An 18,405-nucleotide genomic window follows, 5' to 3' on the forward strand; every position below is an offset into this window, starting at 1 on the left:
AATCAGTGAAGGGTTTTCAGTGTGTGAAACACTGAATTAAGTCTTCATTACTTGCTCTGTTTGTCATAAGGCTTTGACCTTGTGGTGTTTCTCTCTGTTCCAGTAGGGCATGGGGAGAAAGAGGACAGAACATCCACATGACCTTTTTACTCTTCCTGTGAACTTACCTGGACCCAAACTGCATTCTCTTTCACCTTTCCAGTGCTTCTGTAAAACCCTTTTAAAACAACAAATGCCTTACAACTGTGTTTGTCTCTGGTGATCTATTTGAGAGTCTGATATTTCTCAGAATAAATGCTGGCTTTGCTCTCCAGCCTAGAAAGCCTCTAAGTTTGCCTTCTTCTCATAGATCTGTTTAAAACTAACAAGTATGTGTCAGCAGTTTCAGAGTACACTGGGGAGACTGGGTAACACATCCATTGTCCTTTTTTTCCACAGGGATATGCTCCACCACCAAAAAATGGAATTGAACAGAAGAGACCTGGGCGTCCCTTGAATATCACTTCTCTAGTTAGGCTGTCATCAGCAGTGCCAAATCAGATTTCCATCTCTTGGGCTTCTGAAATTGGAAAGGTAACCTGCATGTTCTGTAGGATGTGGGAAGTCATCTGAATAGCCTCTTCAAGCATTCCTGTTCCCCTGCTGCTTGATGTGGCTGGCATCTGTGGATGTCCCCTGGTGTTTTTTGTTAGATGGTTGAGCTTATTATCAGTGCCAGGATACAAAGTTTGCTCTAGAATGGTGGTAGTTTTCAGTAACACATGTGGGATTTACACACAGATGGAAAGATTTTCTTACATGTTCACATTCAAAAGTCTGCTTTTAGAGTTTGCCTGAAATGCATGTCAAAAATAACAAACTCTTTTTGTGGTGCGAATAGTAAATCCCCCAGCAGATTTATTAAGAAAAGAGAAGGAGAGTGCAAGAAATTTTTGACTTCATCCTAGGTTTAAATAACTGTTGCAGCACCCTTTCAGCTGTTGTCACGTCAAGAACTATTTATTCCCTATCTATGACTGTTTGTGTTAATTCTGGATGCAGTTATCAAAGTAGTTTTCTTTACAAGGTTTTATTCAAAATCAAATTTTCTGGACTAAAAATACCACATATTTCAAAGAGACTCCAGTATAAGCTTTTATATTAAAATTTTAAAAAGAAATAGGATTGAAAGGTGATGTTCAAAAAATAAATGAGGGGCAGTGCTGACATCAAAGGATGATTTTCTAGAACAGGGATGGAGACAAAGATCTGAGCCATTGCTTCCCAGTCTAAGCACAGAATCTTAAAATGGCAGCAGTCCTGTGTGTGGTCTTGGCCTCTCATGCTGAGGCCTGCTAGCTTTCCTCCCTGTATTGCCAAAATATACTCTGATGGAATCAGATGACTCGGAATGCTTGGACATCCTCCCTTGGCCTGAGAGGTGAGGCGAGTTCTGCAGTTTAGTGCTGGTGCCAGAATTTGCTGCTTTTCATCCTCAAAGTGAGACCCTGGGGAGCAGCACGGGGTGTCACACAAGGGCTTGTTGGCATGGACTGGGCTGATACTGGAGGGCTGCTGACCCAAGGGGGCATAAACCCCTCAGTGCTGGGCAGACTTGAGCCTGTAGAATCCTCTCTGTAAGGCAACAGTTGGCCATTCTTTAAGGAAAAGAACAAAACCCTATGTTTCTTAGTGGTTTCATGTGCAATTAGAATGCTATATCTGCTGCTCTAGGTGAGAGCTGGGTTTCCTGTAGGTGGTAAAGGAGGAGCAGGGCTCTGGGAGTTGTTTGAAGTTCCCGTGCAGTACCCAGGCAGTGCAGGAGCCATAGGAAGATGGCTGGCGGGCAGTGGAAATAAGAGGTCACGGGTTGTTCTCGTTACACGAGTGAAACCATTATTATCCTGCAGCACTGGGGCTTGCAGACTTTTCATTAGTGACCTAGAAGTGGGAGTGAACAGTGAACAAAAGAAGCTGACAAGTGGTGTGAGTTAGGGAGGAGTAGAAAATGCTGGGGAACGGGGCCAGGCTCAGTGGAACAGACATGGTGTAACAAGGCTGAGCTCAGAAGTACAGAACAAGCTAAAGAAAAGGTACAAAGAAACTGGGGCGGCAGCTCTGTACCATCTGAAGCTGTTGTTTGTACCATAAGGACCATTTTTCTTTTGTCACATGATTCTTTGAGCTCCCCACTAACACTGGAAAAAAGGGGAAGATTAAGGAGACAAAATGTGTGAAGTTCTTAAAAGATTACATGTATGAAATGTGTCACGTACGATCTTTCCAGGAGAAGAGCTCAGATTGTCTCTTGGTTGTGAAATTACCTTTTAGTTCAGTCATAACTGGAGTAGGATAACTAGACCTGATTGGCCAGAGAATTCTGGCAGAATGTTGGACCTCCACAGAGTCAAAGTTGTCTGTCAATGCTCTTAATAATTATTGATTAAGCAAAAAGTCACATTTTTGTTTTTACTATATGCTACAAATAGTGTAAATAGTCATCTGTTATAGTGGGAGTACTACATGAAATCAACATTTGATCTTTAATCCTTCTTTTTGTAGAATTACTCCATGTCTGTGTATCTGGTTCGCCAGCTCACTTCAGCTATGCTTTTGCAGAGGTTAAAAATGAAAGGTATCAGAAACCCCGATCATTCCAGAGCACTAAGTAAGTAATTAACTTGCCTGTCTGTACTTTTGGAGGGTGGTTAGAGGCTCTTTAAAACTAGAATTGGTAATACAGAAGAGATTTGCTGTATTTTGAGAATAAATTCCATGCCCAGGGTCTCACAGGTTCCCTTGGCTGTTGGTGAGGCATCACACTCGTTTTCAGTGGGAGTTTTTAGGGAGCATACCCAGAGATCCCATCTGAAATGTGGTTATTGGAAATGCCACAAGCACCCCTTACTGTGCTGGGCTGTGAGGGGCAGCTAGACGTCCTGAGTTCTCTCCACCTGTACCTCACTCACTTGTAATGGTTTTTTTATCTCTTGACATGTTGGGATGAGTGTGTTCTGTGTGGTTTTACTGCATCTGCAGTCAAACATCAGATGTTGATGTGGTTTGCCAGTTGCTTATAAGTAGTGAAACTGTTGTTATAAATAATGAAACTGTTGTTTATTAACTAGTTTCCTAGATTAATATTTTTAGATAGCTGAAAAAAAATTGCATGTACTGCTGAATCAAGGTTAGCATTTGAAATCATGACCTCTATGTATAACTTCTTTATTTATTTTAATAGTTAAAGAAAAACTAACTGCAGATCCTGATAGTGAGATTGCCACAACCAGTCTGCGGGTTTCTCTGATGTGTCCTGTAAGTATGGCTGGAAATTTCCAGATAACATTCATATTTTCATCTGTAGTGCAGAACTGGCCTTGCCTTCAAAGGCCTTGCTTTAGAAACCTCACTTGTTTTATATTTTATTAGCAAGCTAAGATAAAATAGCAGCAGTAACCCAGCTGTGGTTCAGGATTGGATGCCTCAGCTGTGATGCACTGAGTCAAGCTGCTGCTTGTGTACAGTGAGGCCTGTAGAAGGATTAATCTCCTATATTGACGTGCTGAGGCTAATCAGGCAGGCTGACAGAATAATTAAAGGTTGGAATGATAATTAAAACCTCTTATCACCTCATCTTGGTGGCTTTGCCTACACTGCAGATACAGAAGCAAAGAAAAAACAGGGGATTGACCTTATAACAGGGTAATGTTGCCTTGGGGGTTCTCTTCCCAGGAAGAAATTGTTCATTCTGAGTGTAAGAAGTACCCGGAGCTTGGGGAAAATGCCTGAAATACTGGGTTAAAAGAGAATTAGAAGTGGGTACTTCAGTTGATTGATTAATAAAAATGAAATCTTTGAAATAATGTTGTTTCGGGTCCATTAGAAGTGTTTCTGACTGTTCTCAGTGTGTTGAGGCCTTGGAGCAGGGCTTAATTTTTCCTTTAGGAGCACTGTGTGGGTGCTGTGATGGGGTGGATTTACTTACAGCACCCTTAGCCCTAGGCACTTCTCTAGTGAGCAGCAAGAGTTGTTTTACCAAGTGCCTCTGGATTCATTCTTAACCATTCAGGCCTGTTTCTCTGTCTTCTGTTCTGACACCCTTTAAATGCATCTCCTGCAGTTGGGGAAAATGAGACTGACAATCCCGTGCCGGGCTGTGACTTGCACACACCTGCAATGCTTTGATGCTGCTCTTTATCTTCAAATGAATGAAAAGAAGCCTACCTGGATCTGCCCTGTCTGTGACAAAAAGGCAGCTTACGAGAGCCTAATACTAGATGGGTAAGAGACTGGCTTTACTTAAAATTTTTCATTATGTACTCAGTAGCTACTTTTGTGACTTGAGATTTAGCCATTTCATACTATTTTTTATCAAAATACTTGAGACTGGAGGAACCACTAGACTCCATTAGTTTCTCTTCCCATAAGGACCTATGTAAGTTTATCTCCTAAGAGCACCATCAAACTCCTGAGTCTCAGTGTATTTCCTCTGGAGAAATATAAATGCAACATATAAGCACAGGTCTTCCTTTTACGTGTCTCTATCCCTGGAAGGTGTTAACTTCAAACTCCTAACAGTTGTCTAACTTGGTTCAAGGAGTGATGGTTTCTGCTTCAGTATGGAAATCTGTGCATTGCAGTAGTGTTGGAGTAAATTATGGATGGGTTGGGATAATCTTATTTTCTGACATCTGCAAAGGCTGTAATTATAGGCTTTCAGGTAAAGAGGAACTAGGGGGAAAGGAGACACAGTGGGTAGGAGGTGATCATAATTATCTTTTTATCTGTATGTCCTTTTCACTTAGAATAAAAATGTCACTTAGAATCAAAAGTGAAACTTTATTTTTTCAGCCTCTTTATGGAAATCCTTAATGAATGTTCTGATGTGGATGAGATCAAATTCCAGGAAGATGGTTCCTGGTGTCCCATGAGGCCAAAGAAGGAAGCTGTGAAAGTGTCAAGTCCACAGTGCACCAAAATAGAAAGTATGTACATCTTGGGTACTGGTTGCAAACTAGCACAGAATCTTGGAGACTTAATTGTAGCTTGGATAACACATGTGGATGTTGGTGTTTGTTTTGTGGAGGGCTTGCTACTACTAACCTTCTTGTAATTTAAGCTAGAAAAGAAAGGGCTCTATCTCTAAGAGTGCATTTTTGGTCTTTGTCTTTGTTCTTTATGATAGCAGTTAAGAAAATGAAAAGGTTGCTTTTGTTTTACATCCTTAAAATGGTAAGTGAAAACAAAAGTTTGTTCTTTAATAGTCTCAATGTGACACAGAAAGCAGGTACTGGGGCAAAATATTATTTGTGATGGCCAGGAAGGTGATCTAGTATACGCGATCTGGGTTCCTGGTTCTCTTGCAAATAGAAACTGCTGACATCACCATCTTTTGGAGAGCAATGGTGTTTTCTTTTCTTCTTCAGGTTCCAGTGTTGTTAGCAAGCCATGTTCTGTGGCAGTGGCCAGTGAGGTTAACAAGAAGAAGGTTGATGTTATCGACTTGACAGTAGAAAGCTCTTCTGATGAAGAGGAAGATCCTCCTGCCAAAAGGAAGTGCATATTTATGTCTGAAATACACGGGAGCCCAACCAAAGGGTTTGTCAATTTTAAAGTTAGTTGTTATTCTGTAATGTCTCAGCTAAACTGATCTGTAGAGAAATGTACTTGGAATCCAGCTCTGCACTTGCAGAGGAGAATGTGTAGGCCTCTCCTGTAGAAGGTTGTATTGATGCAGTAACTTTGTACAGGAAAAACACTATTAAATAGATTTTCACTTCACAAAAGAACTTTTTTTTGCGCTGACTGTTGCTGTGTTTGCAGGGACATTTCTCCATAGAAAAGGAATCTGACTAACCTAGTGGGCAGTGTTCTCCTGAGAAAGTACATTATGCAAAGTGGAGGAACTTCATGCATTCTTGCTGAGTTAGTGTCATCTTAAAGGCTTTTCTCTTGCTGTCTCCTATATCCTCTATCTAATCTTCTCTGGTGCCCAGGGAACGAGACTGTGTTGTGTGTTTCATCCATCCTGTCAGTCTTGGAAGGGAGCCACTTTGCTGTTTTGAATCAAAATGAGCTTTTCCTCCATCTCTCTGTTAAATTCTGGAATGTTTTGGTGGCTGTTGTTGGCTGTGGTCATCAGTCAGTCCTGCACCTTGATTAGCACAACCAGTGACTTCCCAAGTCCTCTGGCAGCTCCTCCCTCTTTGTAGTCAGGCCTGACTTCAGCACCAGGCTTGACCAGCTTCTCTGCTGCTGTGCCCTTCTGTCTGTCCAGACCTTCTGTCTGTCCTGATCTGTGCACCTCAGCTTGGGTGCTGCTTGTGGCTCCCACATTTCTGCTCTTGGCCCGTGGGGCACCCCAGACTTGCAGGGAGTGAGGGCCACTGGTCATGCTCACCAGCACTCACTGCTCCAAGCTCAGTTTTTAGTAATGGCTCATCAGCTAGTGTTGCTGCCTGCATGAGGTGTGTGTCTGTGTCTCTCTGTGTAGTGGCTTATAACCTGTACTAAAATAATAATAAACCAAATCCCCTTCTGTTTTGAAGGTTCCCCTTCTGTTTCAGAAGTAATGAGCAGGTGTGGTGAGTCTCTAGTCCACAGGAATGTCTGTGTGGTCCTTGGTGAGCAAGTAGTTGGTCATCTTCAACCACTTTCAGCAGTGATACTGCAATGCTGTTGCTTTTTTGTGAGGATTGTGGAGGAGTCCTTCTGCAAGAGACTCTTCCTCACTTTTACGAGAAAGTGTAGCTACAAATACATCTCTTAATGAAGTTTCAGAAGGCACCAAGACTTCCTTCCGTGCTCCTATGTTTGAGATGGCTACCTGCAACTGTAATTGTAGGAGGACTGACTTCTTTTCTCTCTATGACCCATGTATTTTCCTTGCTTTTTGGGTATGGATATGGCATATTTTTATTCTTCAAATCCAGATCCAAGTCAGGCTTTCTGGGTATAGCTTATCTCCTTTAAACAGTGTTGTCTGAATGCTGGTTTTGGGAAAACTGGGGTGTCTTCTTAGAGGAAGCAACAGTATAGGCTGAATTATGAGAGGTGCCTGAGAAGGGAGGGTCTGAAATCCAAGGTTCTTACATCAGAAGTAGGTTAACAGGTAGGAGTGTGGGAAGGAAGATGAGTGGATAACACTAAAGGCTGGAGGGAGCGATGCAGAGCATCTGGGAGCAGAATTCTGTGTGTTTCCACCTGACTTGGAGTTCATTAACTGTTCTATGCACATGGCTGGTGCCTGGGCACCTGTGGCAGTGTTTGTAATGATGCTGCCAAGAGGTCAGGCAGCATGAGGAGAAGCAGAAGGGTTATGACATGCTCCTTGAGAGCTGAACTGGAGGCTGTGAGTAAAGACAGACTTATATTTAATTCCTACCTGTGAAATCTCTGTCATCCTGTGGGGCAGGATAATGGTCAGTTGTGCCCTTGGTGTAACAGGTGGGCACTAAGTAACAGTTCTGTGGAGAAATCAAATGGAACACTCTCCTTCTGGCTCTGGTCACCTTTAGATCCCTCTGTGGGTGCTCACAGACACCCATTTGTCTTTGACTGTTGCCAATGACTCCAGCACTGTACTTTGTTTTAATGCCAACTTGCTCTTATGTCACAGCTGCTGTTGAGAGCCGAGATACGGTCATGTTATTATGAAGACTGTAATGAAAAAGGAAATTAGAGTGGAGTACTGTGTAGTGAGTAGCCACGCTGTAGTTGTGTTGTCACACGGTGACTTGTGAATGAGAGTGCACAGCAGTGCCTGGTTTCCCTTGTGCAACTAACAGCCAGGTTGTTTGTAATTTCCCATGCTGTTTGAAACAGGGTTCTCATGTATCAGCCATCTACTGCCAGAGTGCCCAGCGTGACGACGGTCGATGCTGCTGCTATTCCTCCTTCATTAACAGACTACCCAGTACCATTCCATCACCCACCAATATCCAGTATTTCATCAGACTTGCCAGGTAGGTGCTGGGTGTTTTTCATGTATGTTCTGACAACAGTATCAATTTATGGGGTGGGTAGAAATTGGAAGAATTTATTAACTCTTTGGTTTTGTTTGGTTTTTTTTTTTTTTTAATGGAACAAGTCTATATGCAGTATGGCACTGATGTGATGTCTAGACAAGCCTAGTACAGGCTGTCTGCCCATTTTCAGATTGCATTTTGCAGCAGTGATGTGACAAGCACTGCTTTTGGGGTGCAAACTGGCACTTGAGCAGGGCAGCCAGAAACTGCTCTAGCTGTGCTCAGCCAGACTTTGTGTAAACATCCAGTAGTTACGTGTTATAGATGCAAGGGAGAGTAGTTGCTTGTTTTAGTTACTAGAGGTGTGAGGGTGCTGACTCACCCCAGCCCTCAGTGTAGTTACTCTGCTAGCTGATTGTAGTGGTGCTCTGTCTAGACTGTATGAAAAAGGTTAAGGTGAGCTACAATCTGTGAGCTGACCTCTATTGACTTTCTTTACCTAGACATACCCTAAATGCCTATGATGTATTCTTCAACACTGCTGCTAAATATCAGACAAAAGGTGGGGATACTGATTGTTTTCTATCCTGGCTCCTTGAAAAGAACACTGTGTGTAGGGACTCTGGGGGTTCTCTTGGCCGGCTGTAACAGACCCAGAGCCCAGGAAGTGGTGACTTGTGGTGACAGGTGTCACTTTGGCCTCCTGTACTTCCCTTTCCCTGCTCCATTGCCTGTCTCCATTCCTCCCCTGCAACATCTCTGGGTTTTTTCCTCTTCTTTCAGCACCAGTTTGGCAATGAGATGGATATCATTCCCCTTGTTTCTCTGTCCATCTTGGCTCCCTTACTGCTCCCTCCCTCCACTTCTCCCTTGTTAAGAAATCAGTTGTCTTCCCAAATTGGACAGGAGAATAACCTGAGAGAACAGAAGCATAGAGCTGTTGTTCAGCTCTTACCAACTGAAGTTCTAGAATTGGCACAGACAAAAGAAGCTGTCAATTCTGTAAATGCAGCTGACCTTTAAAATCTCCTTCAAAATTTTTCTCTAATGGAGAAGAGGAGGAGAGATGTTATGGGCCAGAAGAGATTTGGAGGTGAGGGGAGAGGGAGGGAGTATATCCATTTCTTTCTGTTGACATAGCAAACACAAGGCCAATATTCAGAAAAAAAAAATCAAAAAATGTGGTAATTTTTCATTGGTTTCATAATTCTAAACATCTTGCCCTAAATGCTTACACGCAAATGGTGTTAAGATGGACACTAGTTGTCACTGCTCTTGGAGGATATACACTGAACTACTTGTAGTTTCCTCTTCTTCATTCCTTTTATTTGTCTAGACACAAAACGGGGATGATATTAGAAATGTTTCCTTATTGGCTGCCCGTGGGTGGAGGAAGAGACCTGCTGCTTGTTTTTGGACTTGTGCATGTTGTGACTTTACTTCATTCCAGCATCTTTAATGTGATGACACTCTTCATATCCCAGTTTGGCCAAGTCAGGTACAATATGCAGTGAAACTTGCATTAATGAACCAACAGCTCCAAATGGCAACCTCCATCTAAGCAACCACATTGAACCACCCTGCAGTATTCAGTGAATAATACATCATTATGTCATCCTCATTATTAAAAAGAGCCACTTGTACTAGATAATTCGTTTTGCTGCTGCCTGAAGTAGTCGTTGAGAGTGGTGTCACAGTGGTATATTCCATTTAGAAACTCTGTATGAATTGCAAAATCTGTTCTACAACCACAAAAAAAAAATCCTTAAATTTGTTGTGTGTGAATAAAAGAGAGGCTTGTCTGTTTATCATCCTTCTCTTCTTCCTAGGTCTGGATTTTCTTTCGCTAATCCCAGTTGATTCACAGGTATGTTTCCAATCTGTTGTGGGGTTAATTTCCAAGTCTGATTTTTGTGATGTGCTCCAGTAATTATCATCCAAAGTGTGTTTGCAGTTCACTTGCTTAGACCTAACCACAGGCTAGGAAAACCTAGCAAGAACTAGTAATGAGCATGCATTAAACAGGATTCAATTTAGCCTTTCCATGATGAATCCAGGCCTGGAAACTCGTTCTTTACTGATAGTTTGCCTTTTAAAAGTAAATGTGTGCTCAGCACTAACTTGAATATACCCAGAGTATATTTGAGGCCCTGGCATAGGTTGCACAGAGCAGCTACGGCTGCCCCATCCCTGGAATTGTCCAGGTTGGACAGAGCTTGGAGCAGCCTGGTGTAGTGGAATGTCCCTACCCATGGCAGGGGGTGGAATGAGCTGAGTTTTAGGGTTCTTCCAACCCAAGCCATTCTGGAGCCCAAAAAAAGGAGGGGGTGAGGGAGGAGGCTGGTGGCTGCCATCCCCGCTTGGTCACCGATGTGCAGAACTGCAGGTCTCGCTGTGGCCGCGCCAGGAACGCGTCTGGTGCTTGTTGTGTGGGGAAGATGTATCTTCAGAGCATACATTTCCCTCGTGCAGTTAGTCTCTTCACTCTTCGTTGTTTGTTTCAAGCAGTACTGTCCTCCTATGTTTTTGGATAGTCTCACCTCAACCTTAACAAGCAGCACACCTGGCAGCATCATCACCTCCACCAGCCACCACGAGAGCGGCACGCACGTTAGCTCCTCGGGCCGGGCCGAGGCCGGCGTCATCACCAGCAGCGGCGGCAGCGCGCCTGACATCATCTCCCTGGACTGACCCTCGGGGCAGCACGGGACCCCACAGGCATTGCACACAGCTGCTGCTGCTCCTCCTTCCCCCCACCCTGGAATTCCAGCACCTCGGAGCTCGCGCTGATATTTATTGAAAGGATTTCCCTCCTGGGAGAGTGTGGGTGGGAGGGTGAATTTCGTTGATGCTCGGAAGAGAAGCGATACGATGATTTTTGGTTGGGTTTTTTATTTTGCTTTCTCCTGCTCGTTGAATAGCTGGTGTAGAAAAGGCCCTTTTGAGAATACATGTTCAAGCTCTTGGTTTGTTCTGGGGATACTGACTTTATGTTGTGTGGATTCCATAAGTGCTTTTTAATTTTGTGGTAAAACACAGCAATAATGTAAAAACAAATGAGTTTTTTTTTTTAATAAAGAAAAGCACTTACTTGCTCTAGGACAGCAGTTAGGAAAAAGGTGCAGAAGTGTAGAAATTAGTGAATTTGTAATATTTTCACTGGGGCCTGTAATAAACTTCATTAAGAGAATGAAGCTTTGAATAGCCATGACATGTGTTTTATGTCTTGTTCCCCACCTCCACCTTAGCTGGGGAGCTACAGGAAGCCTCTATAAATGGAGTTCTTGGGGTTTTTTTTTCCTAGTTTCATGTCGTTCACAAATGAAACAAGAGCCTAAGCTGTGACCTCTTCCTCTTTATGTTCTTTGCGCTAGGAAGGGGACAGACTATCTATGCAAACCCTGCATCACACAGTCTCTGCGCTGCCATGTTACAATTGGGACACCTTGCCACCACCAAAACCTCCCAGTGTACAGCTGAATGTACAGCTGCTCTCTGTGGCAGCTGAAAGCCAATGAAGTAGGAGAGACTTCCTCCAGTGCAGGAGTGTCTTCTGGAATTTCCTGATTATGGTTTCTGGCTCCTCAGTAGCTGCTGCATTCTATGTGGACTGTGAGGGAGGCTTGGCTTTTTAGGAAATAGAAGCCATAGCTGCACAGTGTCCCCGCCGAATTTTGAATTGTGTGTTTAGGGCTTAATGATGCTTTGCCCCACATTTCCTGGCCTCCTGATTGTTGCTTTTCTACTTCAAAGGGAACAATTTCCCCCCGTTTTACTCCTCTGATGACCGTGCTGCTTTGTTAGTGTGTACGCAGTGTCTGCCCACACACACCTGGGGATAACCTCAGCAGTACTGTATGTGGAAGAGGTTACAGACTAGGAAAACCAAGTCATTTCCATGGAGCTGGAATAATGGTATTGTCTATGTATGCTGAAATAACAGCTTTTTCAAGTGTTGCATTTCTGTTAAGTAACTGTATTTGAGATTATTCCTTCCCTAATGACCAGATCTTTACTTTTTTGCTAACTTTGTGTTCCTTTCTCCTTACCTCTTTAGTTGGATGTCTGGTGCTTTTTGCCTTCCAGTACTGTTACAGTATTTGAACCAAGTACATGGATGAGGTATATTGAAACAGGATGTTCTGTAATTTTTGTCTGCCCTGTACCCCTACCTTTAATGCTGCATTACTGCTCCTTATTGCCTTTTTTGTATGATTTTTCACGCAGTCTTGAGTTCACATGTTGGTCTTAATAGTGCCCCAATCTTTCTTTTCTTTTTTTTCTTATCAGTTTACTATTTTGTACCTGTTAAGGATCAGTTGTTAGCATGATTTATTTCCAATAAAACCATGCTTGTTACAAAGTTTCTTGACGGCCTGTAGCAGATCAGTGCTTTCTGCATCATCATTGCACGTCGAGTTGACCTTTAAGTAGAGTGTGGAAAGAGGTTCCAAGAGTAATTCTGAATAAAAGACTTAAAACTGGTCTCTGCTGAAAATGCTGTTTGTGCTCCTAATGTCAAACTCGAGTGTGGCTGAACTGGCTGAGGGGATGAGAACATCTCGCAGGTACATCAGGAAAGTGAAGTAAGGACAAGTGTCCTTAGGATGTGCTCTAAACCACTCAGGGTGTAATAAAATACAGCTGCAGTTTTGCAAATTGCTGTGCCCCACGTAGCAGGCAGTAATTGGGGCTGAGGCAGGATTGTGTTCGAACCTTCCAGAGCCATGACAGCAGCAGTGCAAGGTGAAGACATTTCAGCCTGGATTGTCACAGGCCGTGGTGTGTGCGCTTTTCCTGCAGTGCCAGTCAGTACAAGGCTTGTGCAACCTCTGAATCCTTTAGTTCTGCTGAGGATGAGGGTGAAACGAGGTGTCAGAGTCCCCTTCCATCCTCCTGCTTCCACAAGAGAACAAGGAATTTGTTGGGATGGGTAGGGAGCAGGTCAGGGCTGCAACTGAGGTGGAGCTTGCACCACTCCCGTGCTGCTTGGCCAAACTGGCCAGTGTTGCTAGGTGTGGCTTTGGTTTATTTCTCTTTCAGCAAATCCTAAAACACATGAGAATGTCTATCCAAGAACTTCCAACGAGAAAAAGCTTGCAGAAGAGGTTAGGTAAGGTGTTGCCTGTTTCTTCCCACTGTGGGAGTTGATGGTTGCTGCTCTGCGTGGACTGTGTCAAATACATTTTGGAGCCAGCTGCAGAAGGGCAGAAAAGCTGATGAGGTTAACACACGAATTCCTCCCCAGTGCACAGATACCAGCGTGCTATGAAAGCCTTGCTCCACACACTGGCCTTCTTCCCCTCACCCATTCATTTGCTACGATTTTTTCTGCAGTCTCTGGAAGTGAGCTAGCTGCTAAAATTCTAGTGACAGGAAGAGACTCTACCTTCTCAAAGGCTCAGCCTGAACTGGCTTCTGATATGCACCATCAGATAAAGCTGTCAGAGAGCCATGGAGGCAGGACTTTGCTGCCCAACACCACCACACCTGCTCCAGGAGATTGTGCACCCATCCAGCAGTGGGAACAGGCATTTCCTGAATTGGAAAATAGTGTGGCTGCAGCCCGGGGCAGTGCCCATCCCTGTGCTGGCACTGCTGAGGCACCTCCAGTGCTGGGGACAGCTCTGGGCCCTCAGGACAAGAGAGACACTGAGGGGCTGGAGCGTGTCCAGGGCAGGGAACGGAGCTGGGAAGGGGCTGGAGCCCCAGGAGGGGCTGAGGGAGCTGGGAAGGGGCTCAGCCTGGAGCAAAGGAGGCTCAGGGGGGACCTTGTGGCTCTGCACAGCTCCTGACAGGAGGGGACAGCCAGGGGGGTCGGGCTCTGCTCCCAGGGACAGGAGGAGGATGCATTGCTAGGCTGGGCCAGGGGAGGTTTAGGTTGGACATCAGAAAGAAATTCTTCACAGAGGGTGATTGGGCATGGAATTGGGCTGCCCAGGGAGGAGGTGGTGTCACCATCCCCAGAGGTGTTCAAGGAAAGACTGGAGGTGACACTCAGTGCCATGCTCTGGGTGACAAGGTGGTGGTGGAGTCACAGGTTGGACTTGATGATCTCAGAGGGCTTTTCCAATCTAATTGTTTTCTGTGATTCTGAACTGCCCACCTTTTGCCATCCATCCCCCAGAGCACAGAGGATTCCTGTTAGGAAATCAAAGAACACATTTTGTCTGAGAGGACAAAACCTGATCATTCAGCAAGAATTCCGGCCACAGCAACAGTGACAGGAGGCACTTGCTAGGTTAAAAATAATTGTGGCCTAGGCAAAATGTAAAGAAAACCATTGGTCCTAGGTGGCTTTTTATAAAAGTGGGTTTTTGACACAGGCAAGAGTGGTCACAGACAACATACAGGCAATAACAACCACATAAATCAAATTTGGATGTAATTCTAATTTTTTAAATTAGGAGGTCATGTCATCACCACACTTTGTTAACACTGTGTGTATTCAATGTGACAATCTAAAAAATCTCCCATTTCCTTTCTGGTTTTAAGAGGAAACTGTCAGGACAAAACTGGGCAATGCATCACACACCATGAAACAGAAGTGATAACAACTTACCTAGGAAGTTATCCAGAAGTTATCCAGAACAAACTCCTTGAAACCTTTGCCTTTACCTGTTTCAGTCACAGCTTGCCAGGGATCTCTAGGCAGAATCTGGCAATGATCAAAGATGTGCTGGAAAAACCCAGCTGCCAGTGTGGAATCTCAAACTGGCTGTAAAATCTAGTGGGAAGGAAAAAAAAAATGAAAAAGAGATGAACCAGCTACAGGAAAAAATAGGACTGGCTTATTGTGAGTTTTTGCATAGACAAAACCCTAGAACACCCCAATGGTAGCTAGGAAACGGCTGCTTTCCAATTAATCCTTTAAAGCAGGTAAAAGTGAGGCCAACTCCCACTTGCAGAAAGGTCTCATGTGACCAAATTAATTGTCAATTAAAAGGCAAAAATTCAATTCAGACAGACAGAATGGGATATGGAGAAAAAGGTGTTTCACTTGTCACAGGAACTGACCTGGTCAGCTTGAGCTCCTTGGGCTATTGTAAGCACCCAGAAGTGTTAATTCAGAGCTCAGAAGCAGCCAAGGTGAGAAATGGAGAGCTTGCACCTGTTAGGAAAGGAATGGGACACGAAACAATATGTTCAGTGGCAGCCTGTCCTTTATCATGAACCTGTCTGTTATTATCAAAGCAATTACTGCAGAGAAGGTTCCAGAAGGGAGTCACAAACAAAGCCCTCAACACACTCAGCCAGATTCAGGCCCTCCAGCGTGGGAAAGGCAGCAGGTACAGAGGGATAAAAATTAAACCTGGAAAAAAACCTCCTAAATACTCAAAACCAGCCACGCAAGTGTGTAGATTTTTATTTCAAGAAGTTAGATTGCCAGTTTAGACTTTATAAGCTGGCCATCTCTTATTTCATCACTGATTACTTCAGCAGGCACCACACTGATGCTTTGAAATGAGCCACCTCCAAAACAAAGCATGGCATTTCTTGCAGTTTTTCCATGTGAGGAGTTCCAAATCTGCCCTGTGAAACCTCCCGACGCCACAGGACACTCCTCAAGTGCATTTTTAAAAGGGAGGGGTGAAATGGGACTCACAAAAACAAACCACAGTACCAGAAGAAGGGCTCTGTACCACACTGAAAAGTGTTTCAGAGCAGCACAAAAAAGATCACATTGTTTTAAAGGTAGCCTAAGGATTGGCGAGGGGGTGTCCTGTCATGGAAGCTCCTGTGGCTGGCACTGTCCTCCTTTGAAAGCTTCAAATTTGTACTAAATTTTCTACCCCGCTGCTGCTGGTGACCAACTCTTCCTCCCAGGCTTGCTGCAAAGGAAAATCTTTGCTTAAAACGATGGAAACCCAACCTGAAAAGGAAAAGCCTGAGTGTGCAGGAGCTGCCACATCTTTCTGGCACCCTCTGCTGGCACCAAAGCCTGGAGGAGATGCCTGCCAGGAAAAAAAGGAGTAAATGATCTGAACTGGAGATGTTCTGAACTGAAGATGTACAGGGCAACAGGCTGACAAGCAGTCTGATAAATACTGTACCAAAAAAAAAAACCCCATCAATTTGGCTTAGAAAAATCTCTACAGCTGCAAAACTCCACTGCTTTGCCAGGATAGGTCTCACAAGTCACAGAGGTGGAAAAAATTCTCCATTTTGCTCTTTTGTCCTTGCACTCTCATCTTTCAGCCCTGCTGGCCATGACATTTTTTAAGCAGCTGGGCTGGTATATTTCCTGCCCACCACCCAGCACTGTGGTCTGGAATTACTTTTTAAAGCAGGTTTTAAATCTTCCAATTGCTTTTAAGACAGTTAAGACAAATTGGTATATGAAAAGCTGGGCTTAGTGATAAACAAATACTTTTAGGACGGAATGTATTTTCCAGGCTTTCTGTGGAAAAATTTAATTTACCAAGAAATCCAGTTATTCAAAGGCCAGAAGTTAATGTTTAAATAGTTAAAAATGAGTTTATTTTAAAAACCCTAATTCTTTCTGGTTATTTAGGCTACCCACTGCTTGATATCCTAAAGGTTTAGTGACAGAAAGAGAGGAGAAAAGTTACCTTCAAATAGTAACTTCCCCAGAGGACAGATAATTTATAAAGAACAATTTACCTACCTATATTTTACCACCTATATTTTGCCACCTACATTTTGCTATTTCCATTTAACCTTTTCATAACTTTAGAACAAAAAGCCTCTGGAATCACAGAATGAGGATGGTTTGAGTTGGAAAGGACATTCAAGTCCATCCAGTGCCACACCCCTGCCATGGGCAGGGACACCTTCTCCTGTCCCAGGCTGCTCCAAGCCCTGTCCAGCCTGGCCTTGGACACTTCCAGGGATCCAGCGCAGCTGGATGTGTCCTGTCCCTCCATGCCTCATCCCCAGTCCCTCTGCAGCTCTCAGAATCCCCCCTGCCCTGCTGCCCACGCTGGGGGCTCAGCCCAGGGCAGGGGGTTTAGGCTGGGGCAGGTCCAGCTCTCCCCCACAGCACCCCCAGCTCCTTCTCCCAGGGCTGCTCTCAATCCATTCTGCACCCAGCCTGTACATGAAATTGCCAAATCATTGAATCATTTGAGGAGGAAGAGACCCCCAAGATCACCAGACCCAGCTGTAAACTGAACTGTGACAAAACCAGAGATGCAACAGACAGACACCTGAGTGTGTTTTCACATTCACTTCCAGGAAACCACAATAGCTCTCTTCTAATGTTGAACAGTGAACAATGTCTTTAGATCAGTGATGCAGAAACTTGGAGAGGGGCTGGACTCAGTATTCCCACCTGGAATCCTGCGGTCACCTCTATGGCTCCCAAAATAAGACCTGGACCTGTTGGAATAAGTCCAGAAGGGCCACGGAGATGCTGCCAGGGCTGAGCCCCTCTGCTCTGCAGCCAGCCTGGCACAGCTGGGGCTGTTCAGCTGCACCAGAGAAGGCTCCAGGGACACCTGCGAGCCCCTGCCAGGGCCTGCAGGGGCTCCAGGAGAGCTGCCCAGGCACTGGGGACAAGGCGTGCAGGGCCAGCAGCCAGGCAATGGCTTCCCAGGGCCAGAGGGCAGGCCCAGATGGGATATTGGGCAGGAATTGCTGGCTGGGAGGGTGGGCAGGCCCTGGCCCAGGGTGCCCAGAGCAGCTGTGGCTGCCCCTGCATCCCTGGCAGTGTCCAAGGCCAGGCTGGATGGGTCTTGGAGCCACCTGGGACAGTGGAAGGTGTCCCTGACAGTGGCAGGGGGTGGCACTGGATGAGGCTGAAGGTCCCTTCCAACCCAAACTACTCTGGGATTAGAGGAGAGCTTTGTCTCCTTTACAAAAAAATTAAGTGAGGTAGAATTTAATTCTAGCATTCCTCCATGGTATTCCTGCTGATCTCAACCACACATTCTCTGAGTCTAAAATAAATACAATTTAGTTTCCCACACATCAGCATCCAGCATTTAAAGATGCAAGCCAAACTTTGTGTGGTACCCCAAGGCTTTTTTGTTGCTTGTTTTCTGTTTGCAATACCCTGTTCAACAGTGCCAAATTACTAATTATAACACAGAAACTTAATCTAAATCCATTTTAGGCAGTTTTGCTCGTGTGTGCAGGAGGAGTGCTGTATTTTTGACAGCCCTTGGTATTGTGGGGATTTTTTCTTTTTTTGCCCAAAGCAGCTTCACTGTCAGGGGGCCCTTCATAAAGGAGTGCACAGTGGTGGTTTCTTTGCTGGTACAGGGAAGGGCAGCACATCAAGCATGGCCTAGGAATCCAAAATTCACACTGGAATTTAAACTTGTTTCAACAAACCTGCAACAACCATCAAAATAAACTTCTTGGATTCCACGTAGAAGGGCTCACTCAGGGATTCATTTCAGTTCAATTCAGTTTAATTCTATTCAATTCAAAAAGTCATGGCAGCCATTTGAGATTTCCCTGCAACTACTTAAATCTTTTAACTCTTAAAGCT

At 44.5% G+C, this 18,405-nt stretch overlaps 1 protein-coding gene across 9 annotated transcripts in view; it reads left to right on the forward strand.

Annotated features, from left to right (window-relative positions):
• PIAS2 (protein inhibitor of activated STAT 2) overlaps positions 1-12,444 on the forward strand; it is a 28,134-nt gene extending 15,690 nt beyond the window's left edge. For 2 of the 9 annotated variants that reach the window (XM_038124630.1, XM_038124632.1), the window contains exons 6-14: positions 439-573; positions 2,542-2,647; positions 3,221-3,294; positions 4,100-4,260; positions 4,831-4,964; positions 5,406-5,577; positions 7,804-7,943; positions 9,776-9,813; positions 10,452-12,444. In XM_038124630.1, the coding sequence (XP_037980558.1) occupies positions 439-573; positions 2,542-2,647; positions 3,221-3,294; positions 4,100-4,260; positions 4,831-4,964; positions 5,406-5,577; positions 7,804-7,943; positions 9,776-9,813; positions 10,452-10,637 (1,146 nt within the window). In that variant the 3' untranslated portion in view covers positions 10,638-12,444. Of the gene's footprint in view, positions 1-438; positions 574-2,541; positions 2,648-3,220; positions 3,295-4,099; positions 4,261-4,830; positions 4,965-5,405; positions 5,578-7,803; positions 7,944-8,449; positions 8,509-9,282; positions 9,445-9,775; positions 9,814-10,451 lie in introns of all 9 variants that reach the window. The other 7 variants (XR_005255331.1, XR_005255333.1, XR_005255334.1 and 4 more) reach the window with 7 other exon arrangements.
• Positions 12,445-18,405: the final 5,961 nt, after the last annotated feature.

Source organism: Motacilla alba, chromosome Z, assembly GCF_015832195.1.
Source record: "Motacilla alba alba isolate MOTALB_02 chromosome Z, Motacilla_alba_V1.0_pri, whole genome shotgun sequence".
Classification (NCBI taxonomy): domain Eukaryota; kingdom Metazoa; phylum Chordata; class Aves; order Passeriformes; family Motacillidae; genus Motacilla; species Motacilla alba.